Here is a 24179-nt window from a genome sequence, read left to right as displayed (position 1 = left end):
AGTGGAGTGGAATGGAATAGAATAGAATAGAATAGAATAGAACAGAACAGAACAGAATAGCAGAGTTGGAAGGGACCTTGGAGGTCTTCTAGTCCAACCCCCTGCTTAGGCAGGAAACCCTACACCACTTCAGACAAATGGTTATCCAACATCTTCTTAAAGACTTCCAGTGTTGGAGTATTCACAACTTCTGGAGACAAGTTGTTTCACTGATTAATTGTTCTGTCAGGAAATTTCTCTTTAGTTCTAAGTTGCTTCTCTCCTTGATTAGTTTCCACCCATTGATTCTTGTCCTGCCCTCAGGTGCTTTGGAGAATAGCATGACTCCCTCTTTCTGGCAGCCCCTGAGATATCGGAATGCTGCTATCATGCTTCCCCTAGTCCCACTTTTCATTAAACCGACTTCATCTCAAATTGGCCTCTCCATGTATTTTTGATTCTTGGTTTGGTACTTCCAAAAGTGGAAACAAAAAACCAAGAAACTCTATTAGATAGACAGGCAGTCCTTGACTTAAAACCATTTGTTTAATGACCATTCAAAGTTATAACAGCACGATCTTCACAGAACCCCCAATGATCAGGTGGCCAAAATGCAGATGCTTGGCAACTGACTCATTTTTATGATGGTTGCAGAGTCAAGGACTACCTGTACATGTGGTCACTTTTTGTGACTTCTTGACAAGCAAAGTCAAAGGCAAAGCCAGATTCACTTAATGACTGGGTCACTAATTTCACAACTGCAGTGATTCACTTAGCAACTGTAGCAATAAGGGTTGTAAAATGGGGCAAAATTCACTTTTGCACACACGCACCCCCCCACCAAATACAGATGTACATACATACAGATGCACCCTCCCAAACGTGCTAAGAAGATAGGATAATAAAATAATTGAGTATGACTAATTTGTTCTGGCCTAGGAACCAGGAGACTGAATTCTAGTCCTGCCTTTGGCACGAAAACTGGCTGGCCCCTCTTTTTCTGCCCAAACCACTTCACAGGGTTGTTGTTGTAGGGAAAATAGGAGGAGTGTTGGATATGTTTGCTACCTTAAAGTTACTTGTATAAATAATAAAGGCAGTAAATAAATAAATATATGAATGCATGAATATATGCCATTCTTCCCCTTATGAAATACAAACAAGGCACACTATGAAATGGCAAAATTAAAATTTATCAATACATTTGATTGAATATGATTAGGACTGAGTGAAGAGAATGGTTTGACATTTATTACATGCCTTAGATTCCACAGCAAATCACAAATTGTTGCTTCATTGTCCTTTTTGTTGCTGTTACCATTGCTAATATGCATACATTTAAGTTGTAACTTATTTATTCTTACTGGATTTACAGTCAGGGACCAAAGGGAAAAGCAAAACAAAACTCCAGGCGGTTCATGGTCCATTTGTTGGAAAATATAGAAAACTCACATTATAGAACTGTTAGGAGGCATCTTCTATTAGACATTTATAGATTATGCACATTTAATCCTTCAGTTTACATTCATTTTCCATTTCTCTTGCTTTCTCTCTATATCAATCCAAAGAATTATCTTGAGTGTCAGTTTTTGCTTAATACAATAGTACATTCAGAACTCCTGCTGAATTTTCCTCGGATGCGGAAAAACCATCAATCTTTTTTTTTTTCTCTGTGCAAATAGAACTGATCATTCTTTGCCAGCTTCTCTGATACTGTCAAGTATGATGAACAATGTATGACATTAATATTATCGCCCGAAGAGGAAAGAGAAGGAGAAAAAAACCAACACTTTTAACTATTTTTCTTCCACTCGTTCTACCGGAAAAATCAGAACTCTATGCAGCCAACGACTTGGCTTTCCTTGGAATAAAATAAACTTGGAATACCACATCTAGTTCTGGTCACCACAATATAAAAAAAGATGTTGAGACTCTGTAAAGAATGCAGAGAAAAGCAACAAGAAGGAGGGGCTGGAACCTAAAACATATAAAGAACGATTACAGGAAATAGGTATATTTAATCTAATAGGTAGGAGGGACACGGTGGTTCAGTGGCTAAGACACTGAGCTTGTCGATCAGAAGGTCGGCAACTCAGCAGTTCGAATTCCTAGTGCTGTGTAACAGGGTGAGCTCCGTTTACTTGTCCCAGCTTCTGCCAACCTAGCAGTTCAAAAGCATGTAAAAATGCAAGTGGAAAAATAGGAACCACCTTTGGTGGGAAGGTAACAGCGTTCCGTGTGCATTTGGCATTGAGTCACGCCGGCCACATTACCATGGAGATGTCTTCGGACAGTGCTGGCTCTTCGGCTTTGAAACTGAGATAAGCACCACCCCCTAGAGTTGGGAACGACTAGCACATACTGTATGTGCTAGGGGAAACTTTACCTTTACCTTAATCTAATAGGTATGTTTAAAACCGCAGTGGTGCAGTGGTTAGAATGCAATGCTGCATGCTACTTCTGCTGACTGCTGGTTGCCTGCAATTTGACAGTTTGAATCTCACCAGGCTCAAGGTTGACCCACCCTTCTATTCTTCTGAGTTGGGTAAAATGAGGACCTGGATTGTTGGGGGCCACAGCCTGACTCTGCAAACCGTTTAAAGAGGGCTGTAAAAGCACTGTGAAGTGGTAGAGAAGTCTAATTACTATTGCTATTGCTGTAACTGCTGTAATTGGATGTTGCATTAGGAGCCGTCATGGTGCAGTGGTTAGAATGCATGTATTGCAGGCTAACTCTGCCCACAGCCAGGAGTTCAATCCTGATCAGCTCAAGGTTGACTCAGCCTTCCATCCTTCTGAGGTCAGTAAAATGAGATTGTTGGGGGGCAATATGCTGACTCTGTAAAATTGCTTAGATAAAGGGGTAAAAGCATATGAAGCAGTATATGTCTAAGTGCTATTGCTAATGAAAAGAAGGACTGAGGGAGACATGATAGCAGTGTTCCAATATTTGAGGGTCCCCTACAAAGATGAGGGGGTCAAACTACTTTCCAAAGAACCAAAAGGCAACACAATAAACAATGGATGGAATCTAACCAAGGGGAGAAGCAACCTAGAACTAAGGAGAAATTTCCTAATGGTGAGAGCCATCAATCAATGGAACAGTTTGCTTTCAGAAGTTGATGCCCCATCACTGGAGGCTTTCAAACAAGACACTGATTTGCTCTGTCCAGTCATGTTTGCCTCTAGGGGGAGGTGCTCATCTTCGTTCCTTAGCCAAAAAGTCAGTGATGTCAGAAGATACTTCCATGGTCATGTGGCCAGCACAACTATACACCCAACTGCATGAAATGTTGTTACCTTCCCACCAAAGTGGTGCCTATTTTTCTACTTACATTTGCAGGCTTTTGAATTGCTAGGCGAGCAGGAGCAGGTAATTGAGTTCAAGTTGCACTCAAGTCTCAAACTCAGGCTGTCAGCTTTCCAGCTGACAAGCTCAATGTCTTTAACCACGGCATTTGGATATTTGGAAGGGACACAGTGGCTCAGTGACTAAGATGCTGAGCTTGTCGATCAGAAAGGTCGGCAGTTCGGCAATTCGAATCCCTAGCGTCATATAATGGAGTGAGCTCCCATTACTTGTCCCAGCTTCTGCCAACCTACCGTTTGAACGCATGTAAAAATGCAAGAAGAAAAATAGGGACCACCTTTGGTGGGAAGGTAACAGCACTCAGTGCTCCTTCGGCATTTAGTCATGCCGGCTACATGACCACTGAGACATCTTCGGACAGTGCTGGCTCTTCGGCTTTGTAAAAGAGATGAGCACCGCCCCTTAGAGTTGGGAATGACTAGCACAGATATGTGAGGGGAACCTTTACTGTTACCTTTTACCTAAGACACTAACATTAAATGAGGATGTTTTATTAATCTAAATTCTTTTTATGGATTCTGTGTTCACTCTCTTGCAAACCTATGGGGAGCCACAGTATGTAAATACTGCGAGCAAATGAACAAATAAATGAATTTTCTGGATTGTATTAATGAACTCAGGAAACCCTGTGGAAACTATGGGATGCAACCAGCTTAAATTCCCTCTTGATTTCCACTTAAATAAATGCTGCAATTTAAATTGCCAGCAACTTCACAAATTAATTTCAATAGGGCACTCGTTTATACAATCTGCAAATAACCCCCGTTTTAATATTATCTGGCTGACAGTTTTATTTATTTTATTCATTAGAACATTTAACTTTCAGGCGTGTTTAATGCCTCGTCTTCTTAGTATTTATAATGTGGATCAAGATAAAAACTAATCTTGAGCCAGTCTGGATCCAGTTCACAATGCTCTTATTTTTGAACCTGGATAAGAATGACAACTGGATTTGTTTTATTTTGAATGCACCTCAAGATATAAGAATCTCACAGAATCCAAGAGGTTTCTCTAGAATTGTAGCAATCTAGTAAAACCACAACACAACACAACAATAAAACAAAACACTGTTTTCAAAAAATAATGTTTCTCCCCTTTAGAATTGATTCTACAGGATTAAGGGATAATATGATGTAATAAGTATTTCCTTACCATCCATATGCTTATAAAAATCAATGTTCAATATTTGTATTTTGTATATTGTGTGTTTGTTTCATAAATAATTGATATGAATGCAATATTTCAAACCACTTGATCTGTAATAAAGTCAATTTAGCTTCCTCAATTCATCTCAATTTTTCTCTTTAAAAAAGGAAGGTCCTTTTGTATTCCTAACCATTTAATCCCTAATCTATTAAGCATAATAACCTCCTTTGTTGATATCAGCTAATTTTCAGTTTCACTTCTTTTATATATTTCTATACTGCATCTAGGATGTTGTGCGAACCTATAGCACATGTGCTGGAAGTGGCACACAGAGCCATTTCTCCGAGCATGCAAGCTGTTGCCCGTTGCTCTTCTGGGTTCTGGCGCACTGGCCAGCTGGTTCTCACATGCACAGGAGCACCAGAAACTGGAAGAGCAGCCTCCCAGTGCGCATGCGCATGCTGGAAAGATAATCTTCCGGTTTCTGGCACATACATGTGCACTGACCAGCTGCTCTTTGCATGTGCATGCACCCCAGAAACTGGAAGATCAGGCAGCCTGTTTCCGGCATGTGTGTGCTCCCGTTTCAGCACTCAGTGCCCAAAAGGTTCGCCAATACTGTTTTAGGGCCTTTGATGTCCATAGCAGAATACGATTCTGGTTTTGGTGAATGCCTGGAAATGTTACTGATTCATTAACAATAAATCAAACCAGCAGCCAGAAATGGTTTTGTATAACCTGGTTTGTGCCTTCTGCATCATCTATATAACTTCCAATCCATGAGTTAACAAAGCTCCTCACAATGTGTATTACACTAATCTAGTGAGTTATTAGTGTGCAAACCACTGCAGACTGAATGTCCTTGTTCAGAAAGGATGGCAAGGGCATTTCTGGAAACAGAAAGTGCTTCATATCATTCATATCATATCATTTACATCATAGATCATTGTTTGAAGTGAGAAACTCAAATCATTCAACTGTTAGAAATTCTATTTTATTTATAAAGGAGAATATTTATAGCTCAGAGTTGAAGTGATGGGTCCTTGGATGCTCTCTGAGCTTGCTTGTTTTCTTGCAGACATTTCACTACCAAGCTAGGTAACATCATCAGTGCTGATAAGGAGTGGGGTTTGCTTTCAGTTTATATTCTGGTGCCTTAACCCGTCAGTATTGGTGGGGGTTTCTTAGAGGTTCTTTGGTAGGGCTGTTTCCTGTTGGCTCTTTGGCAGTTTCTTGATTGGGGTCTTGTTTACTTGATAGTTGGTCTGATGTTAACCTTGGAGTTAATCTATGGCAGGGGTGTCAAACTCAAAAGCTGCGGGCCAGATCCGTCCCCCTCCCCCCGGGTGCTTAGATCTGACCCACCCTAGAAAGAGTGAGGGACCGGCCCGAAGTGCCTCTATCAATGAAAACAGAGCTCGGGAGGGCCATTTGCAGGCCTCCTGGGCCCTGTTTTCAGCTGCGCTGGCCTTCTGCAGTCCTTGCCAGTGAAAATGGAGCTTGGGAGGCCACATGCGGCCCTCTCGGGCTCCATTTTCACTGGCAGAAGGCTGCAGGAGGCCATCGTGGCCAAAAACAGAGCCTCAATGAGTGACATCGAGTTAGCCACGCCCACCCTGAGGTCAAACACAACCCTGATGTGGCCCTCAATGAAGTTGAGTTTGACATCCCTACTCTATGGTGATCTAGGTGCTGATTGCTGGGTGCTGATTGCTGTAGAGGTGCTTGGGTCTTTGTGTTCCCTTTTTGACTAGTTGATTATCTCTTTGTGCATAGTCTATAGATGTTCTTAATGTCTCTGTGTATATCAATGGCTGATTTTTGAATTTGGCCTGATCTAGGACCACCCCCACCAACACTGACAGGGCAAGACACCAGAATATAAAGTGAGAGCAAACAGCACCCCTTACTAGCACTGATGATGTTACCTAGTTTGTGTAATGATAGAAAAACACCAAGAGAGCACCAAGAAGCCTTCGCTTTTAATTTTTTTCCAACTTGTCGATTAGATTTTATCTTGTTCTCCCATAGTTAATGTTTCCTACAATACATAATGTTTCTCCTAGATTTGCATTTCTGAAATGAAATCTCATCATCTCTTTCTAGTGTCAAAAGAATAGATATTTGAGGCCAGAAATAAATTCAATAAATACATCAGAAATACAAGGAATAAATAAGAAAAAGCTATTATACAGCAGAGAAACTCCGTGAAAACCTCAAAGCTGTTTGGTTACCTAATTTGCCAAAAAGAAAAAAAAGTCCTATTTTCCTACTACAAATGAGTAATGAAAACTTTTCAAAGTGACATAAGAATCAAAGTTTCCTGGAAATTCATCTGGAAATAAGCACAATTTGTTGCCCTGAATAGCGAAGCACAAAAGAAGGAAAGAAGGCATAATGCTCTTTTATGTGAAATCTACTCTGGCACCATTATATAGAACCTAATAATGTTTTTCAATATACACAGCCTTGCCATCATTTTCTCTTATTAGAGAAGCACATTGCAAGATTACAGGACATAGCATAGTCCCCAAAGTGGACTTGGAAGTGCCCCTTCATACTTTGCAAAAATTACCGAGAAACTGCAGTTGATAATATGTCAGAAAGGAAATTTATTAAATCAATGGGGAGAAGGTAAGAAGAAGTGGCTGAGTAAAGATGAAAGAAGTGTAGATTAATACGACTTCAGATAAATTAAATGAAACATAACTATCTGTCAGGACCCAAACCCAAGAATGACACCTGGTGATTCTTAGAGGCATGGTAGCGCAGTGGTTACAATGGTTACACTGCGGGGTAGCACAATGATTACAATACAATTGCAGGGTAACTTACTGCCAAGGGTTCGTTTCTGACCAGCTCAAGGTTTACTCAGCCTTCCTAGATCGGTAAAATGAGATTATTGGGATGCTGACTTTGTAAACTGCTTAGAGAGGGCTATACAAGCATTATGAAGCGGTATATAAGTTTAAGTGCTATTGCTACAAAGGTAATAAGACAGTCTGATATAAATGGCTAAACATAAACAAGTAAGCAAAGAAGTAAGAAACAAGCTGACCACAAATGTAAAATTGGAATGTACATACGGATATACATCTCCGTTTCAAAGCCAAAGAGCCAGCACTGTCCAAAGACGTCTCCATGGTCATGTGGCCGGCATGACTAAATGCCGAAGGCTCACAGAACGCTGTTACCTTCCCACCAAAGGTGATCCCTATTTTTTCTACTTGCATTTTTTATGTGCCTTTCAAACTGCTAAGTTGGCAGAAGCTGGGACAAGTAACAGGAGCTCACTCCGTTATGCAGCGCTAGGGATTCGAACCGCCAAACTGCTGAGCTTTCTGATCGACAAGCTCAGCATCTTAGCCACTGAGCCATCGCGCCCTGTAGATGAGCTGCTAATGAGGGTCTTGTGAAGGAGAGAAAGGACAGCAGTTATAAAGAAAGAAAGCCATCCTACAGTACCATATGCCTTAGCTATAGCTGCAAAATGCAAACACTTCCTTAGAGCTAAACCTGAATAGCAGAATTATATCTAGTCTTATTTCTGGAATTATTTTTGGTTTTACTCAAGCCTTTGCATTTTATAACCTTTTTCTTAGGAAGAATTTGGGAAGCCCAATCCCTCTTTTGTATCATTTGGCTTGGTCTTTATTCAGTTATTAATCAGCTATAGTTCTTGGATCTTCATTATTTATTAATCATTTTAATTGTTCTTCATCTCTTATCAAAATGGTTCCTTTCAGAAATGGTTTCTGCTTCATCTGAGTGGAAATATTTTATGGTTACTGCACAGATAAAACTGCTGCGGGTAATATTTTCTAATTTGTATTTAATTAAGCTTTGGGTCAAATAGAATCAGTATTTACCTAACATTTTTGTTCTCTTTACAGATTAAACGTGTTACAAATTTTGGCTTGCATTTAAAAATAAACCAATGCCAAATGCAAAAGCTAACCTTTTTTTCTAAAAAAAAAAAACAACAAAAAAAAACCATGAAGGTAAGAGTCAAGCAAATTCTTTAAAATGTTTCTTTTATCTTCTCTTCAAAGCCACGCAGAGATAGATAGATAGATATAGATATAAACCAGAACAATCTGTTTAGACTAATGGGTTAATTTAGGAGCATTAAGGCTAGTCAGAAACTGTGAACATCAACTTCAAATTGCCTCTTTAAAAATTCAGAAACTCTTGCTCATTTCTTCTGTCACTTTTTAAATCCTTTGCATTAGCAAATAATACATGCCTCCTACTTAACTTGCAAGCCACCTAACCATCTTGGCTAATTCCCACCCTCTGTGTCTTTTCCATTAATCCTACCCCCCTCTTTTGTCTGGTATATATCTTTCAGGTTTAATTTATTTCCCGTTATCTTCAGTAATCGTAATGCGGCACATTACCTGTCTATTTTGTGCTTAGCTTCTGGCTTGCCAATCGCTTTCACTAAATCTGTTTCTGCATTGATCCACCATCTTCCCTTCCTCCCCACCACCTTTTAAATAAGGACTGCTTTACTCAGGAAAGTCAGTTTTGTTTCCCTGTTTGATTGTTTTCAAAGTATAACTGAATTGTAAAAGGGGCTCGAGTGTTATTAAGATCAAAATAATGATGCCATTTCTTATTGATTCTCGCCACTGCCTGGAACGAAGCCCAGAGTGGCTTGGCCGTTCTATTTAGAACATTTACAGCACCATCTTGAGTAGGAAGGAGGAGTCTTGCTTGCTCCTTAAAGGACCCTGGCAGAGGGACACCTGCTTCCATTCTCATCTAAGAATGGCAACAATCCAGAAGGAGACTTCAAACACAGTCTTTAAAGAACTTGGGAAAAAAAGGCGAGGAGTTATATATCCTACTACCAGGTAAAGTTGAAAAATGTGGGTTAGACAACATCACAACCAGATGGATTCGTAACTGGCTGATCAACTGCACTCAACGTGTAGTCCTCAATGGAACGGCATCTACATGGGGGGGGGGGGAGTATGTAGTGGAGTACCCCAAGACTCTATTTTAGGCCCAGTACTCTTCAACATCTTCATCAATGACTTGGATAGATGGGAAAGTCATCAAATTTGCAGATGATACCAAGCTGGCAGGAATAGCCAACACTCTAAAAGATAGGCTCAAAATATAGAAGGATCGTGGCAGACTTGAACATTCTAACAAAATGAAATTCAGTGGTGAAAATGTAAGGTTCTACATTTAGCCAAGGAAAACAAAATGCACAGGTACAACACAGGTACCTTGCTGAATAATAGCAACTGTGAGAGGGATCTTGGAGTCTGAGTGGACAACCATTTAAATATGAGCCAGCCATGTGCAGCAGCTGCCATAAAAGCCAACACAGTTCTAGGCTGATAAATAGAGGGGTAGAATAAAGATCACATGAAGTGTTAATACCACTTTATAAAGCCTTGTTAAGGCCACACTTGAAATACTGCATCCAGTTTTGGCCGCCACAATATAAAAAAGATGTTGAGACTCTAGAAAGAGTGCTGAGAAGAGCAACAAAGAGGATTAGGGGACTCTAGGCTAAAACATATGAAGAATGGTTGCAGGAACTGGGTATATGTAGATTAAGAAGGACTAGGGGAGACATGATAGCAGTCTTCCGATATTTCAGGGGCTGCCACAAAGAAGAGGGAGTCAAGCTATTCTCCAAAGCACCCGAGGGTAGAACAAGAAGCAACGTGAGGAAACTAATCAAGGAAAGAAGCAACTTAGAACTAAGGAGAAATTTCCTGACAGTTAGAACAATTAATCAGTGGAACAACTTGACTCCAGAAGTTGTGAATGCTCCAACACTGGAAGTTTTTAAGAAGATGTTGGATAGCCATTTGTCTGAATTGGTGTAGGATTTCCTGCCTAAGCAGGGGTTTGGACTAAAAGATCTCCAAGGTCCCTTCCAACTCTGTTACTCTATTCTTATAGAAGTTAGGTTGGGAAGCATTTTACTAAAAATACCTAGAAAATGAGCATAGTTTCTCCTAACTGTAATTTGAAGTGCATAGAAGAGGGCAAAGAAGTGCAACTGAGATGATTAAAGGTCTGGTGACTAAAACAGATGAAGAACAGTTGCAGGATTTGGGTATGGCTAGTCTAGAGAAATGAAGTACTAGGGATGACATGATAGCAGTATTCCAGTATTTAAGGGGCTGCCACAAAGAAGAGGGACTCAACCTATTTTCCAAAGCACCAGAAGGCAGGACAAGAAACAATGGATGGAAACTAATCAAGGAGAGAAGCAGCCTGGAATTAAGGAGAAACTTCCTAACAGTGAGGACCAGTGGAACAGCTTGCCTTGAGAAGTTGTGGCTTCCTCACTGGAGGTTTTTAAGAAGAGACTGGATAGCTACTTGTCTGAAATTTTATAGGGCCATGATGGTAAACCTATGGCAAGTGTGCCAGAGGTGACAGAAAGAGTGTCACCAGCTCCTCTTTTAGCAATAGCAATAGCAGTTAGACTTATATACCACTTCATAGGGCTTTCAGCCCTCTCTAAGCGGTTTACAGAGTCAGCATATCGCCCCCAACAACAATCTGGGTTCTCATTTTACCCACCTCAGAAGGATGGAAGGCTGAGTCAACCCTGAGCCGGTGAGATTAGAACCGCTGAACTGCAGATAACAGTCAGCTGAAGTGGCCTGCAGTACTGCACCCTAACCACTGCACCACCTCGGCTCTTTTGGGTTCTGTTGTGCACATGTGTATTGGCCAGCTGGTCTGGCGTGCATGAGCACTGGTCAGTTGCTCTCTTCCAGGTTCTGGTGCTCCAGCACACACACGCACTCCTATTTCACCACTCGGTGCCGACAAGATTAACCATCACTGGTATAGGATCTCCTGCTTCAGCAGGGGTTTGTACTAGAAGACTTCCAAGGTCCCTTTGAGCTATATTCTGAATTTGAATTTGAAAGGATGTGGAGAAAGCGAAGAGGTCACCAAGTGGGGACTACATTGTCCTGTCTTGTCACAATCATTTAATTTCCTGCTTGTGATGGGTTCCTTTTGGAAAAGCATACAGACAAGAAAGCAAGGATGTGGTGTTTTTTTTCTTCTCCCTTGGTTGAAAGGGATGATTTATGGTTCAAAAATAAAGATTTGTTTTGAAGGATGGAGGATGGGAACACAGGTGTTTTTCTATAAATATACATGGCTCTTACTTACACATCAATCATCTGTATAACTTTGGGATGTATCTATGAGTGGGGATATATTCTCACTCTCTCTAAACCTTTCCATATCTTATTTCTATACATTATGTACCTTATAGGAGCTTGGGGCTAAGTGCTACAAAGCTCTTTTTCCATACCATTCTATTACTAATTTGGAGAGAATTATTAAATACAAGTGGCAATTGCTCATTGGTTGAAGTCAGGATCACAACATCTGGTGAGAATGGGATTTGGTTATCCAGTGAGATTTAAATGTTTGTATATGTATGTGAGAGGTTTCTGAGTGTTGTATATGCTATCTGACGGCTGTTCTGCTAGAAGACTATGAATTCTCCATCTTATTTTCTTTGTTTTAGAAAGCTCTGGACCTTCCATCCTAGTCCAATAGGTCTTATGATTTGGGTCCAGAATTACTTCATGCGGTTTAAAGGTTAAGCTTCCCCTCACACATACATGCTAGTCGTTTCTGACTCTAGAGTTTCACAGCCGAAGAGCCAGAGCTGTCTGAAGACATCTCCGTGGTCATGTGGCCAGCCTGTCTAAACGCCGAAGGTGCACGGAATACTGTTACCTTCCCACCAAATGCAGTCTCTAGTTTTCTACTTGCATTCTTACATGCTTTCAAACTGCTAGGTTGGCAGAAGCTGGGACAAGTAATGGGAACTCACTCCATTAGGCAGTGCTCAGGATTCGAACCACCGAACTGCCAACCTTTCTCATTGACCAGCTCTGTGTCTTAGCCACTAAGCTACCGCATCCTTGCTGTGTAGTTCTGGATAAATGCTCAAATCCAAGAGACAGAATAACTATCCATGTGTGTGATGTACAACTAAGCCTTATTTCCTCTGTTTGCTTTGTATTAATGAGCTAGCTATCTGAACCAGCCACTCCTAAATCCTGGTGAACTTTATAGATAACCCATTTAAATTTTAGCTCTGTATCAATAGGTATGTACTCTCTCCTCTCCTTTCTCTTTCTCTCTCTTTTGCTTGCTTGCTTGCTCGCTCACACACAAATACAAACAAATAACACATACAAAAAAAAATCAACTGGCCTTCTATTTATTCCTCCAAACACTGCATTCATTAGCCTGATTGGTAAACTATCCAGCTGTTGTTGTTTGTTGTTTTTATATAGTGCTACTTATTCACTATTCAATTTAGCAATGTACTGAAATACACATTAATGTACTATTCTTTTGTTTAAAGCGCCAATTCATAACCGCACTTACTCAAAAAAATTCCTATTCATTGGTGCTCTAATACAAAAAGAAGTTTGTATTATGAAATTAATTTCATCAGGATAACATGCTTCCAGTGTATAATTATTTGATAATATCAAAATCCATTATTCCCTCTACAGCCAGCTCCCAATTATTTGGTTATTCATTCATTCGTTAATGCCAGATCAGTATCTCAGCTCAGGATATCAAATTAACACTTCACTGAAAGGGGGGGGGGGGAACCAAATCAGTATTTCTTCCTTTATTGGTTTCCATATTACAATATTTAAAAAAAGAAAGTTATCTACAACTTTGCAAACCTTCTTAAACTTATTCAAAATGTTTACATACAAGGGATGTTTGTTTTTATATACTGTTTTCCACTGGCTTCCTTTCCTTTTCTATTCTGTCATGTGCCTCCCCGAGTCTCCAGATTTGAGTGGGCTTCAAAAACTGCACAATAATTAAATGTGCCAATCTGTTGAGAAAAGCTAACCTTCATTGTTTATTAAATCAACAAAAATGAGGTGTTTTTATTTTTCAAAGTTGCTATTTGGCTGCAGTTTTGCCATGTCCTAATTCCCTTCTTCAGTCATAAGGCTGAATCTAACTTCACATACATGGTTAAAATCCATAAAATACACATTCACTCTGTAACTGGAGTGGGAGCCATTAAGAACAACAGTCACCTCATAACGCAGCAGTGTTCTGATATGCTCTTTTTCTCTTTTCCAGAATCCACAATTACTGTGGTTATCAGACAGTTTTATCCAGGGGAGGACTCCAAAATTTTTAGCAAGGGGTTCTGTGTCCCGTTGCTGGGTGGGCATGGCCATGGTGGGTGTGGCCTAGTCAGCCTCCTGCACCATGGTGTAGGGGAGGGCTGTCCTCAAGCCTCCGGGAAGGCGAAAATGGCTTCCCCAGGCTCCAGAACTTCCGGAACTTCCCAAACCTCTGGTAGACCCATTTTTTGCCCTCCCTGAGCCATCACATGCACCTTGCACCCACCTGAATCCAAAATGAGATATGTGGGGACTCCTGGGAGGAGCAGGGGGGGGGTGGACGTGGCCAGCCAGGAGTGGGATTTGGGTGTTCTCCAAACTGCACAGAATCTTAGCTAGAGGTTCTCCCAAACTCCTGAGAACCCCCAGCAGCCAACCCCTGGTTTGATCTTTTGGACACCAATAACATAAAATAATAGAATTGAAGGGAAGATTTCAGTAAAGGGTCCAAAACATCTCACTTTCAAACAATGTCCTCTATCAGAAATTACCTTTAAGTTGAACCAACATGATGAGAGAGGGGAAAAGATTAATCTTCTCCAAGTTGGTATTGTTCGTGTAAAAAAAAAATAGTAAAGGAGTCCCTGTGGGACTCCTTTTACTCTGCTAGAGGCGTGGTGGCCTAGTAGTGAAGATTCTCACCTCCCACTTGGAAGGTTAAGAGTTCAATCCTAGGTAGTGGCAGATGTTTCTCTCTCAGGGCACAAAAAGAAAATATCTGCTGTGAACTCCATGTGGGCATCAGGAAGAGCATCCAGCCAGTAAATGCTCAGTTCCACCTAGTCATCCCAACTCCACCCTGAATATCAAGGATTATAAGATTGTAAAAAGAAAAAAAAGTCATAGCTGATTTTAGTGGGTGGTGATCATCTCCATTCCCCCCCCCCCAATAAGTAACTAGTTACAGTTTGGGTTGCAAATATCCCATTCCAGAATTGCAGGTCATGATAATATAAAGCCCACCTATGCTTCAATCTTGTGCTCTAGGTAGGATACAAAGGAAAGAAATCAAAGAGAATTTAAATTATATAGACATGAGATAAGATAGATAGATAGATAGATAGATAGATAGATAGATAGATAGATAGATAGATAGATAGATAGATAGATAGATAGACAGACAGACAGACAGACAGACAGACAGACAGACAGACAGACAGACAGACAGAGTGTATGAATCTCTATGTTTATATGAATGTATATAGTGATTCTCTTTCATTAAATACTTAATTGGTGCTTCAAAGGTACTCTTTTAATGTTTAAACTGACATCTATAATTGTATACACATTTAGCTTGGCTAGTTTTAAATGCTACTTGTAAATCATCTTAGGAATTTTTTTTATATTTTAAAGGAAAAAATTCTTTTTGCCTTGTTTATTTGTATTCATTCAATTGTAGTTTCCTTCATAGTGATGTTTCTAACAAAAGGTTCTGCAGAGCTGTAATTTATCATGCACTGAGCACTCCAGAAAAAAAAAAAAAAACAACAACAACCAGTATTTGATTTTCTGCAACACTTGTATAGAATGTTAACTTAAATAATGGTCTCCCAATAAATCTATTCTGTATTCAGTGTCAATTTTTTAAAAAGGTGCCGACAAATAAATGTGATAGAAATCAGCTAGGAAAAAAAAATGTTCCTCTTTTTAGAAACATATTTCAATGTTTTCTCAAAAGAGCAGATGAGATACAAAAATCTATTTCAAGTAGAGAGTGTAGATCAAACAGAATTTTTGCACCTTCTTTTAGTGGAAAAATATCATACCAAAAGCATATCAATATTGATAGCAGCAGTGCCTCAGATAGAAAGCCCATACAGAGAGTGGTAAGGACAGCCAAGAAGATTATCGGAAGCTCGCTTCCTGTTATTCAGGATACTGCTTATAAGCACTATGTGCTTAGAGCTCAAAGCATTGTTAGAGACCGCACATGCCCACTTTATGGTCTGTTTCTGTTACTCCCCTCTTGGAAGAAGTTTTGAAGTATTTCTAGCAGGACTACCAGGTTCTGTAAGTTTTGTTCCCCATGCCATCCATCTGGTAAAGTCACAAGATTCATTTTTCTTGCCATGTACATGTATACATCCAAACTCAGTGTTTATTTCTCCGTGTCGTATATGTGGGTATATGCATTTTGTGTTTGCTTGCTTGTTTGTTTACTATATCCCTTTGAGAGCTATATGCAATGAAATTTCATAATTTCATAATAATTATTCATAATTTTCTTTGCCTGCCAAGATCTTCTGAAACAATGTTTTTTTGACCCAGTGGTGGAAAAATCAACATTACAAAACGATCAAGACAATATCCCAACAAGACATAATAATAAATACAGAATTGCATTCAAATTCATTGAATTCTTCGTTTCTTTTGAGAAAATGATAAAGATTGAATCAGCCTGACCTTCCATGGGATACTATGACTGGGAAGATCCTAATGCTAACACAAGAAGCACTGAGGACTAGTAAAGAACATGGAATGATGGGGTTGGAAAGAACTTCAGAGGTCTTCTAGTCCAACCTCCTGTTCAAATCAGGAGGCTTTATATCCTCCCGATCAAAAGGTTGTCCAATCTATTTTTGAAAATGGATGGAGCACCAATGCCAGGAGCAAAACTGAACATTAGTAAGCACATTAGGAGTTTCATAAGTAAGCTGTTGACGTTCCCACAAAAACATCAAGAAGGGAGAAGGGATGCCCATTCTCAAAATGGTTGATGTGCATGGTAGGGCTATCAAAATGAGCTTTTGTCAGAAGGGAAACTACTAAAGCTGATCCCTGCCATCTTCTTGAGCTCTGAACTAAAGAACTTATCATTGACTTCAGGAGGAAGAGAGACGTACATTTTACCATTGTACATAAATGGCGAGGAGATGGGAGAGGATTGGTAGTTTTAAATTTCTGGGCATTTATATCTTGGAGGACCTCTCATGGACCATGAATGCTAACATGTTTGTGAAGAAGGCACATAAGAGGCTGTACTTCCTGAGAATGCTAAGGAAGATAAATCTATCTCAGCATCTACTTCTGTCCTACTATTGCAGCACCATTGAGAGTGTCCTGACAAATGACATTCTTGCATGGCATGGGAGCAGCTCTGCAGTGGACAAAAAAGCTCTACAGAGAATCATTAAAACTGCCCAGAATATCACTGGGCTCCAGCTACAAGCCCTGGACGGCATCTTCGCATCTCGCTGTTTAAGGAAGTTGCATAACATTCTCAGAGACTCTTCCCATCCTGCTTACAATCTTTTTAGACTCTTGTCTTCTGGCGGAAGTTACAGAACAATTAAAACTAGGACCACACATCTTCTGAATAGCTTTTATCCCAGAACTATAATTGCACTTAACAATGAACTAAAGGGCCACCATCAGTGAGCTGTTGGACAGCACTACTTGGTCTGTTGTGTGGATGCTTGGGTGGTTTAGGGATGGGGAATTTTTTTTGGTGGCTGGGGGGGGGGCGTGTTTGGGGATTGGTATGTATGTTGGGCCTGGTCTCTGTGTGTTGTGTGAATTTTGTTGTATGGGTATACTGTGCATTTACATACAATGACAATAAAGTAAAATAAAGGTTCAGCTTTTCCAGCCCAGCATCCATTTCCATTTTTCTAGATACAGTAGATGTCCATGCTTCTCAATAAGGCCCTGAGCTGCAACATTGTCTAAAAAATGCTTATGGACTATCAGGGGGCGCTACAACATTCTTGCATATAAATTTAGCCTTAGAATCTGGCAATTTTTAGCATAAAATTGAATCAGGTGCTCAGTATGATTTGGAACAGAAAGTGATGTTCACAGGTGGGCAAATAAAATGTAGAGGTATCTTGGTACTCAACTGCTTTGAAACTCATCAAATGTGATGATCAATGCATTTTGATGTGAAAATTTTGTCCCAGTACTCATTGTTTATTTAGAATGGTGCAGTGGCCTAGAGGTAGAGCTCTCAGGTGGCTGTGAGTTCAAGCATAGGTAGAGGCAGATATTTCTCTCTCTGGGCACGATGAGTGTTAGGAATATAATCTAACGGTTGGGTTGGCAATATATAAATCATGTAACAATGCTATACCTGTTTCTTTAAATCATACTGTAAAACATGATTGGTTGCTGTTTTTCTCAATCGGCCATAAGAGGAAGCCAGAATGACTATTAGCTCTCTGTTCATTAGATGCTGGGCTGATCTGATCTGAGTGTTTTTGGAAGTTGGCTGTTAGAAAGTGCCGTGAGCTATTGTAAGTTTTGCAACTGCTAGCAAACTTTGTGTACTTAACTGAATATAGGATACTTGACTATGTTATTTGGATTATCCCTTAACTGAAAGACATTGATGACCGACTGTCTAATCTGTGTATGACTTGAACTGTTTGATGGACTCTGATACCTCTATTTCCATGAAAGTAAAAGCCTATTTAAACTGCAGTGTCTCTGTATGCTGGTTTGTGTGTTCTCCAACACAACCCTCACAACACTTCTTTGTATATATGTATGTATGTATGTATATGTGTGTGTATGTATGTATATGTGTGTGTATGTGTGTGTGTGTGTATATGTGTGTGTGTGTGTATTTTATTTGTGCTGATAAATAAATAAAGGAAGACTAGTATAGATCTATTTCAAGCTATTTAGCTCTCATCAGCTAGCCATACCCTTACTGGGATTTGAACCTGGGCTACATTACATACTAGGCAGACATCTTAGCCATTAGGCCACAGGCTCTTATCCGTTATCAGCGAAGCCAGGGTGAAAGGTATCTATTAGATTTTCACTGATAACGGATAACAGCCTGTGGCCTAATGGCTAAGATGTCTGCCTAGTATGTAATGTAGCCCAGGTTCAAATCCCAGTAAGGGTATGGCTAGCTGATGAGAGCTAAATAGCTTGAAATATATCTATACTAGTCTCCCTTTATTTATTTATCAGCACAAATAAAAAAACACAAATATAACAAAGGCAACAGTAAAAATATTGGGTTTCTGTCGTGATGGACTCTTGTGATGAGCCGATTGACAGGTGATGGAAGCAGTTAGCTTCCTCCCATAATTGGGGCTTACCAGGGGTTGTAAAAATCTAATATTATATATATATATATATATACACACACACATACATACATACATACATACATATATATATATATATATATATACATGTATGTATATATATATATATATATGTCCATCGGCTCATCACAAGAGACCATCCGGAGAGAAACCCAATATTTTTACTGTTGCATTTTTGTTACATTTGTTTATTTATTTATCAGCACAAATACAACACACACACACACACACACACACACACACACACACACACACTATATATGGCATTCATCATTTTTGGTATTCATTGTACCTCCCAGGAACCAATTAATGATGAGTACTGAGGTACCACTGTACAAGAAAGAAAGCGACTGAGGTTAATGTGGACATGCTATTTGTCACAACACAAATGGTTCAACGTACCTTGAGTGGATTCATCAACTCCTTTTCCTGTTCGGTTATGGCTGTTGTAATTGAGTCTGAGATCTTGTCCGAATTCATTTAGGGTTTCTCTTGACTCGTAGGACTGTCTTGCTTTTCTCCCGTCTTCACTTTCATCTGAAGAGCTGGTATAAGCTAGGTCCATTTCATGCTTAGCTTTGGATAGGGGCTGGTAAGGTTTACAGTCCATTTGCTCCATTTTTGATCCAGCAAGGTCATGAAAACAACAGAGTAAGGCTTCTTAAAGTTATACACCTGGAAGAGACAAAAACAGTGTAAGTCTCAAGCAATTTTTGTTCATTTAAATCAATTTTGAGGCTGCCCAACCCCTCAAGGCTACGGGCATCTTACAATTAAAAATCAACGTATATAGAAAGCATATGTGAAATATATCATGACCAGGAAATTACACTTTCCCAATAAAAAATAAAAAAATCAAAATTACAGGCACTCTATAACTATCTCATCCCAAAGCTTGGGAGAACCAATGTAGTTTCCATGATTTTTCTAATGATAAATGATAGGTGATTTGTCTTGTCCATTCAGCTAAAGAAAATACAAGAAGATAGCAGAGTTCATGTGTAGAAATAATGTAGCTTTTAATTATTAGGAAAGAAACAATAAGACATCCTCCACTAGAAAATGACTAAAATGAATTAATCTTATATCAAAACAATAATGGCCCACTTTGGTTTCCCATTGTAAGCTTCATAGACCATCTTTGATGGAACCAGAAATTAGTTTCTATAGCAGTGTTTGTACCCTCAAGGTAATTTATATGGTGCCTGTCAGGTACGAAGTATCAGGACCATTCATAAAGTTTCAGCATGGAAGATGTATTCAAGACTATACACAAGAATCCGGTCAACTAAAATTGGCATCAGATAATGAAATTCAAGAGGGGTTGGACATGGGGCACTTGTGGGAACACTATGATTCTGAGCTGATGACACACTTAACTCCACCCCTCCAGCTCTGCCTGGTCTTCTCCTACACTAACAGCAACAACTTCATTTTGACACTGGGGGAAGGGAATGGGTCCTATGCATTGAAACAAAAGATAGAGATTCCCATTTTATAAATAGGCATATTTATAATACTTAGTACATTAAAAAGATAACTCACATCGAGTGACATCAAGTAACATAGTTTTTCTAATTTATTTCGCATTCTTAGTGAATTAATTTTATAATCTCACACACACACACACATCGCACACACATGTAACCCATGTTCACATATTCTCCAGGGTCATGTCTTGTTTAACCACAGTTCAGTGAATAATTTGCTACTGGCTTGCGTACACATCATGCTAAAGACTTGCTTGGTTAAATGTATTAAGAAAACGAGGACAGGTGTGGATAGTGAAATAATTTTGGTTCATGTTTCTTCTTCTGAGTGATCTTCTGAACATTAACAGTGGCTGATAATACTTTTTTTTAACCGACTGCTAATAAAAAGTATGTGTGTCAAGAAAAAAGGAGAAAAATCATACTATTTCAGTTTAAAGCCTAACCTACATAAAGGGAAAAAAACTTTAATCTATCCTAATCACTGGCAAAATTTGCATTATTCTAATGGCCTTCCTGCATATTCCTGCATTAAATATAAATTATTAGGGGAAAGCAAGCTTCTTTATGGAGTACATTTGTTAAGTTTGAAGGTGGAAGGAAGGAAGGAAGGAAGGAAGGAAGGAAGGAAGGAAGGAAGGAAGGGGGAAAGGGTAGGATGGAGAAAGGGAAGGAGAAAGAAAGAAAGGGAAGGAGGGAGAAAGAGAAAGAAAGAAAGAAAAAAAGAAAGAAAGAAAGAAAGAAAGAAAGAGAAAAAAAGAAAAGGAACCAGGAAGGAGAGAGGGTCAAAGGAAGATATATGTATACCAGATCAAATCAGTGCACTGCAGCACAAAGGCCTCTTCATTCTACATTGTACAGATTGTATCCTTTGTATATCTATAGGACCCTTTCTTTATCTTGTGTTTGTGGGTGGAGTGGAATCCTTCTTTTCTTTTTGAAATCCTGGTTTATGCTCTAAAAATTAACCAAGTGCAATACAGTAGTTGCCAAAGCCCAAGACAAAGAGAGGGAAAGCAAATTCCAGTTGAATATTAGTCAAAACAATTCCTAGCCATAAGATCACTTCCCTAGTGGAACCATTGGCCAAGAAGATTGAAGAGTCAGCTTCAATTGATAGTCATCTCTTGAAGATGCCCAGATAAGCAAGGGCTAATACCAGACAAACAATCAAGCAGTAGACAATACCCTAATCAAGGAACAACCAACTTAGACAAGCAATCAAGCGCTAAACAACAATTCAATCCAAGAACTATGAACGACAAAACATCACCCCCACCAACACTGATAAAGCAAGCCACTGGTATATAAAGACAGCAAACATCACTCCTTTCCAGCATTGATGATGCTACTTAGTTGGATAATAAAATGACTACAAGAAAACAGTCAACCTCAAAAAGCACCAAGGAATCCACAATTCAATCCTGAACCTAAACCAGTCCCTAAACCAGGGACTTGGCCTCAATAAATAAAATTGCCTTTCCAATTCTTTGACGCTGTATCAGCTTTAAGGAATGCTTTTTCTTGCAGACATTTTATTACCAAACTAGGTAACATCATCAGTGCTAGAAGAGAATGGGCTTTGCTCTCTTTTTATATACTAGTGGGTTGCCCTATCGGGGTTGGTAGGAGTGATCTTGGTGGTACCTTGATTTAGGCCTGTGGTGGCGAACCTATGGGGGGGAGGGAGATGCAGCGTGTGCCCCTGCACCTCATTTTTGGCTTCAGGGAGGCCTACTAGGCCCACAACGGGGCGCAGGGGGTCGCACACATGTGCAAAGGGGTCGCAGAGGGTCACGTTCATGTGCAGGGGTCAGGTGAGTCCGGGGGATTATGCGCACATGTGCAGGGTACATTGCATTGTGGGGGTGGGCATGGGGGGGTGCTGTCGCATGTGCATGCACGATTTCAGCATGCAAGGAGAAAAAAGTTAGCCATCACTGATTTAGGCTGTTATTTACAGATAGCTTAGAGATTTTGAGATGCTTCTGGTTTATATGAGGGTTCCACTTCAGAGCATCAACAACTCAGGAGAAAAAGGCAGATACATAATTGGCATCTATGCTTCCACCTTCTCAAACCATACATCGAGATGGAGAGAAACATTTAGGAACATTGAGGAGTGAATGACATCCATTCCCAATCTTCTTAATATATTTTGACAATTAACATGGGCATTGCCGACAGAGTGCATTTTGTGCATTTCACAAAAATTCACTGTTGTGTGTTGCAGGTCTATTTTTACTCTTTAAAAAACAACACACACACACAAAAGCCGTAGCCCTTCTATTATTGGGACAGTTTGACACAAAACTCCAGGTTCCAGAAATTAGAATTGATCCATTTAATTTAAAAAATGGCAGTTGGGCATTAGCCCTTGAAGAGAATACAAAAGTGGTAGTGATGGAGAATTAAAGACAGTTTTAAGCAAGACGCAGCGTTTAAGTAGAAAATTATTCCTTCAATTTTTTCCAGCCTATCATCAAAGCAAGTGGGGCGTAATCATCTAAACAATTAGCCCCAATTTTCTTCCCCAAACCTGTTAACTCCTTTTAATGCGTTTAGGATTAAAACTGGCACATTTTCTACCAGTTTGGTGGCATAGAAACAAACCCTTTGCCTGTGATAATCTGTGGTTTCCAACAGACAAAAATATATGATGAAGAATCAATTGAAATATCTCCAAGAATAGATGTGGCGACACAGTTTTAAAAAGGAAGCGAGCGGAGACGAGGAATGTTGCTATTTGATGGGGAGGAAGAACAGCAAATGATGCTCCCCACACACCACGGCCCACATCAGAAAACACAGCACCCCAATAAGTCTGAAAGGTCCACCAATATTTTCCCCAAACCTAACAACAAAAGCACAAAACCAGCTTCCCCTTCGACTTTGATCGCAAAAGGGGATCATGTGACATTATGGATACGAATCACTTGCCAAGCAGATCACGTCTCCGTGAGAATGCTGCAAGGGTCATAAGTGTGGAAAATGGTCATAATTCACTTTTCTTCTGCAGGGCCATTGTGACTTTAAACCAGAGGTGGGTTCCTACTGGTTCGGCTTGGTTCGGCTGAGTAGGTAGTAACTCGGCCTGCCACACCCCCGAACCGGTTCTATCTTCGGTGCTCCCATCTCGATTTTTGGTTCTACGCATGCACAGAAACATCCTCATTGCAACAATGTAATTCCCCCCCTTCTAACATTGTGCGCCTGCACAGAACTTTTTAGGTGCAAATGTGCATGCATGGGCACGTCTGTGTAGCTATTTACCCAATTTTTTGCGCACCGAACCGGCAGTAATGCTGGCAGCAACCCATCCCTGCTTCAAACGGTCACTAAATGAACTCTTATAAGTTGAGAACTACCTATAATCAATTCCCCGTTGATTCATTTCTTCCTTTGCTTATTCTGATAAGCAGCTTTGCTCACCATCCCTACTTTCATCCTCACAACTATCCTGTGAGGTCGGCCGGATGAAAAAAAAATTAACTCGGGAGCTTGAATGCTAAATTCCTGGCATAATTCCATTAGGGGAATTTTGCTTTATAATCGGAGTTGTGCTTAAGTGTTTTGCTTCCTTTAACAGTCATTAGCCCAGCCCTTTGTTCTCTGTACACAAACAAGCACACAGGCACAGATGTGTGTATCTCTGTGTGTGTTCCAATACCAGGGGCTGCCACAAAGAAGAGGGGATCAACCTATTCTCCAAAGCACCTGAAGGCAGGAAAACAAGCAACAGGTGGAAACTCATCAAGGAAAGAAGCAACCTGGAATGAAGGAGCAATTTCCTGACAACTAGAACAATTAACCAGTGGAAGAACTTGCCTCCAGAAGTTGTGAATGCTCCAACACTGGAAGTTTTTAAGAGAGATTGCATAACCATTTGTCTGAAATGGCCTAGGGCTTCCTGCCTAGGCAGGGGGTTGGACTAGAAGACCTCCAAGGTCCCTTCCAA

The 24179-nt window shown here is 40.0% G+C and overlaps 1 protein-coding gene across 1 annotated transcript in view; it reads right to left on the bottom strand.

The window, feature by feature from the left end:
• LOC116516109 (teneurin-1-like) overlaps window positions 1-24179 on the bottom strand; it is a 348491-nt gene that overhangs the window by 310243 nt on the left and 14069 nt on the right. The window contains 1 exon segment of the mRNA XM_032228512.1: window positions 19134-19406. Coding sequence (XP_032084403.1) covers window positions 19134-19350 — 217 coding nt within the window. The 5' untranslated portion in view covers window positions 19351-19406.

The sequence above is a fragment of the Thamnophis elegans genome, chromosome 12, assembly GCF_009769535.1.
Source record: "Thamnophis elegans isolate rThaEle1 chromosome 12, rThaEle1.pri, whole genome shotgun sequence".
NCBI lineage: Eukaryota > Metazoa > Chordata > Lepidosauria > Squamata > Colubridae > Thamnophis > Thamnophis elegans.
Note: the sequence above shows the minus strand (reverse complement) of the source record. Positions and strands in the feature narration are given on the sequence as shown.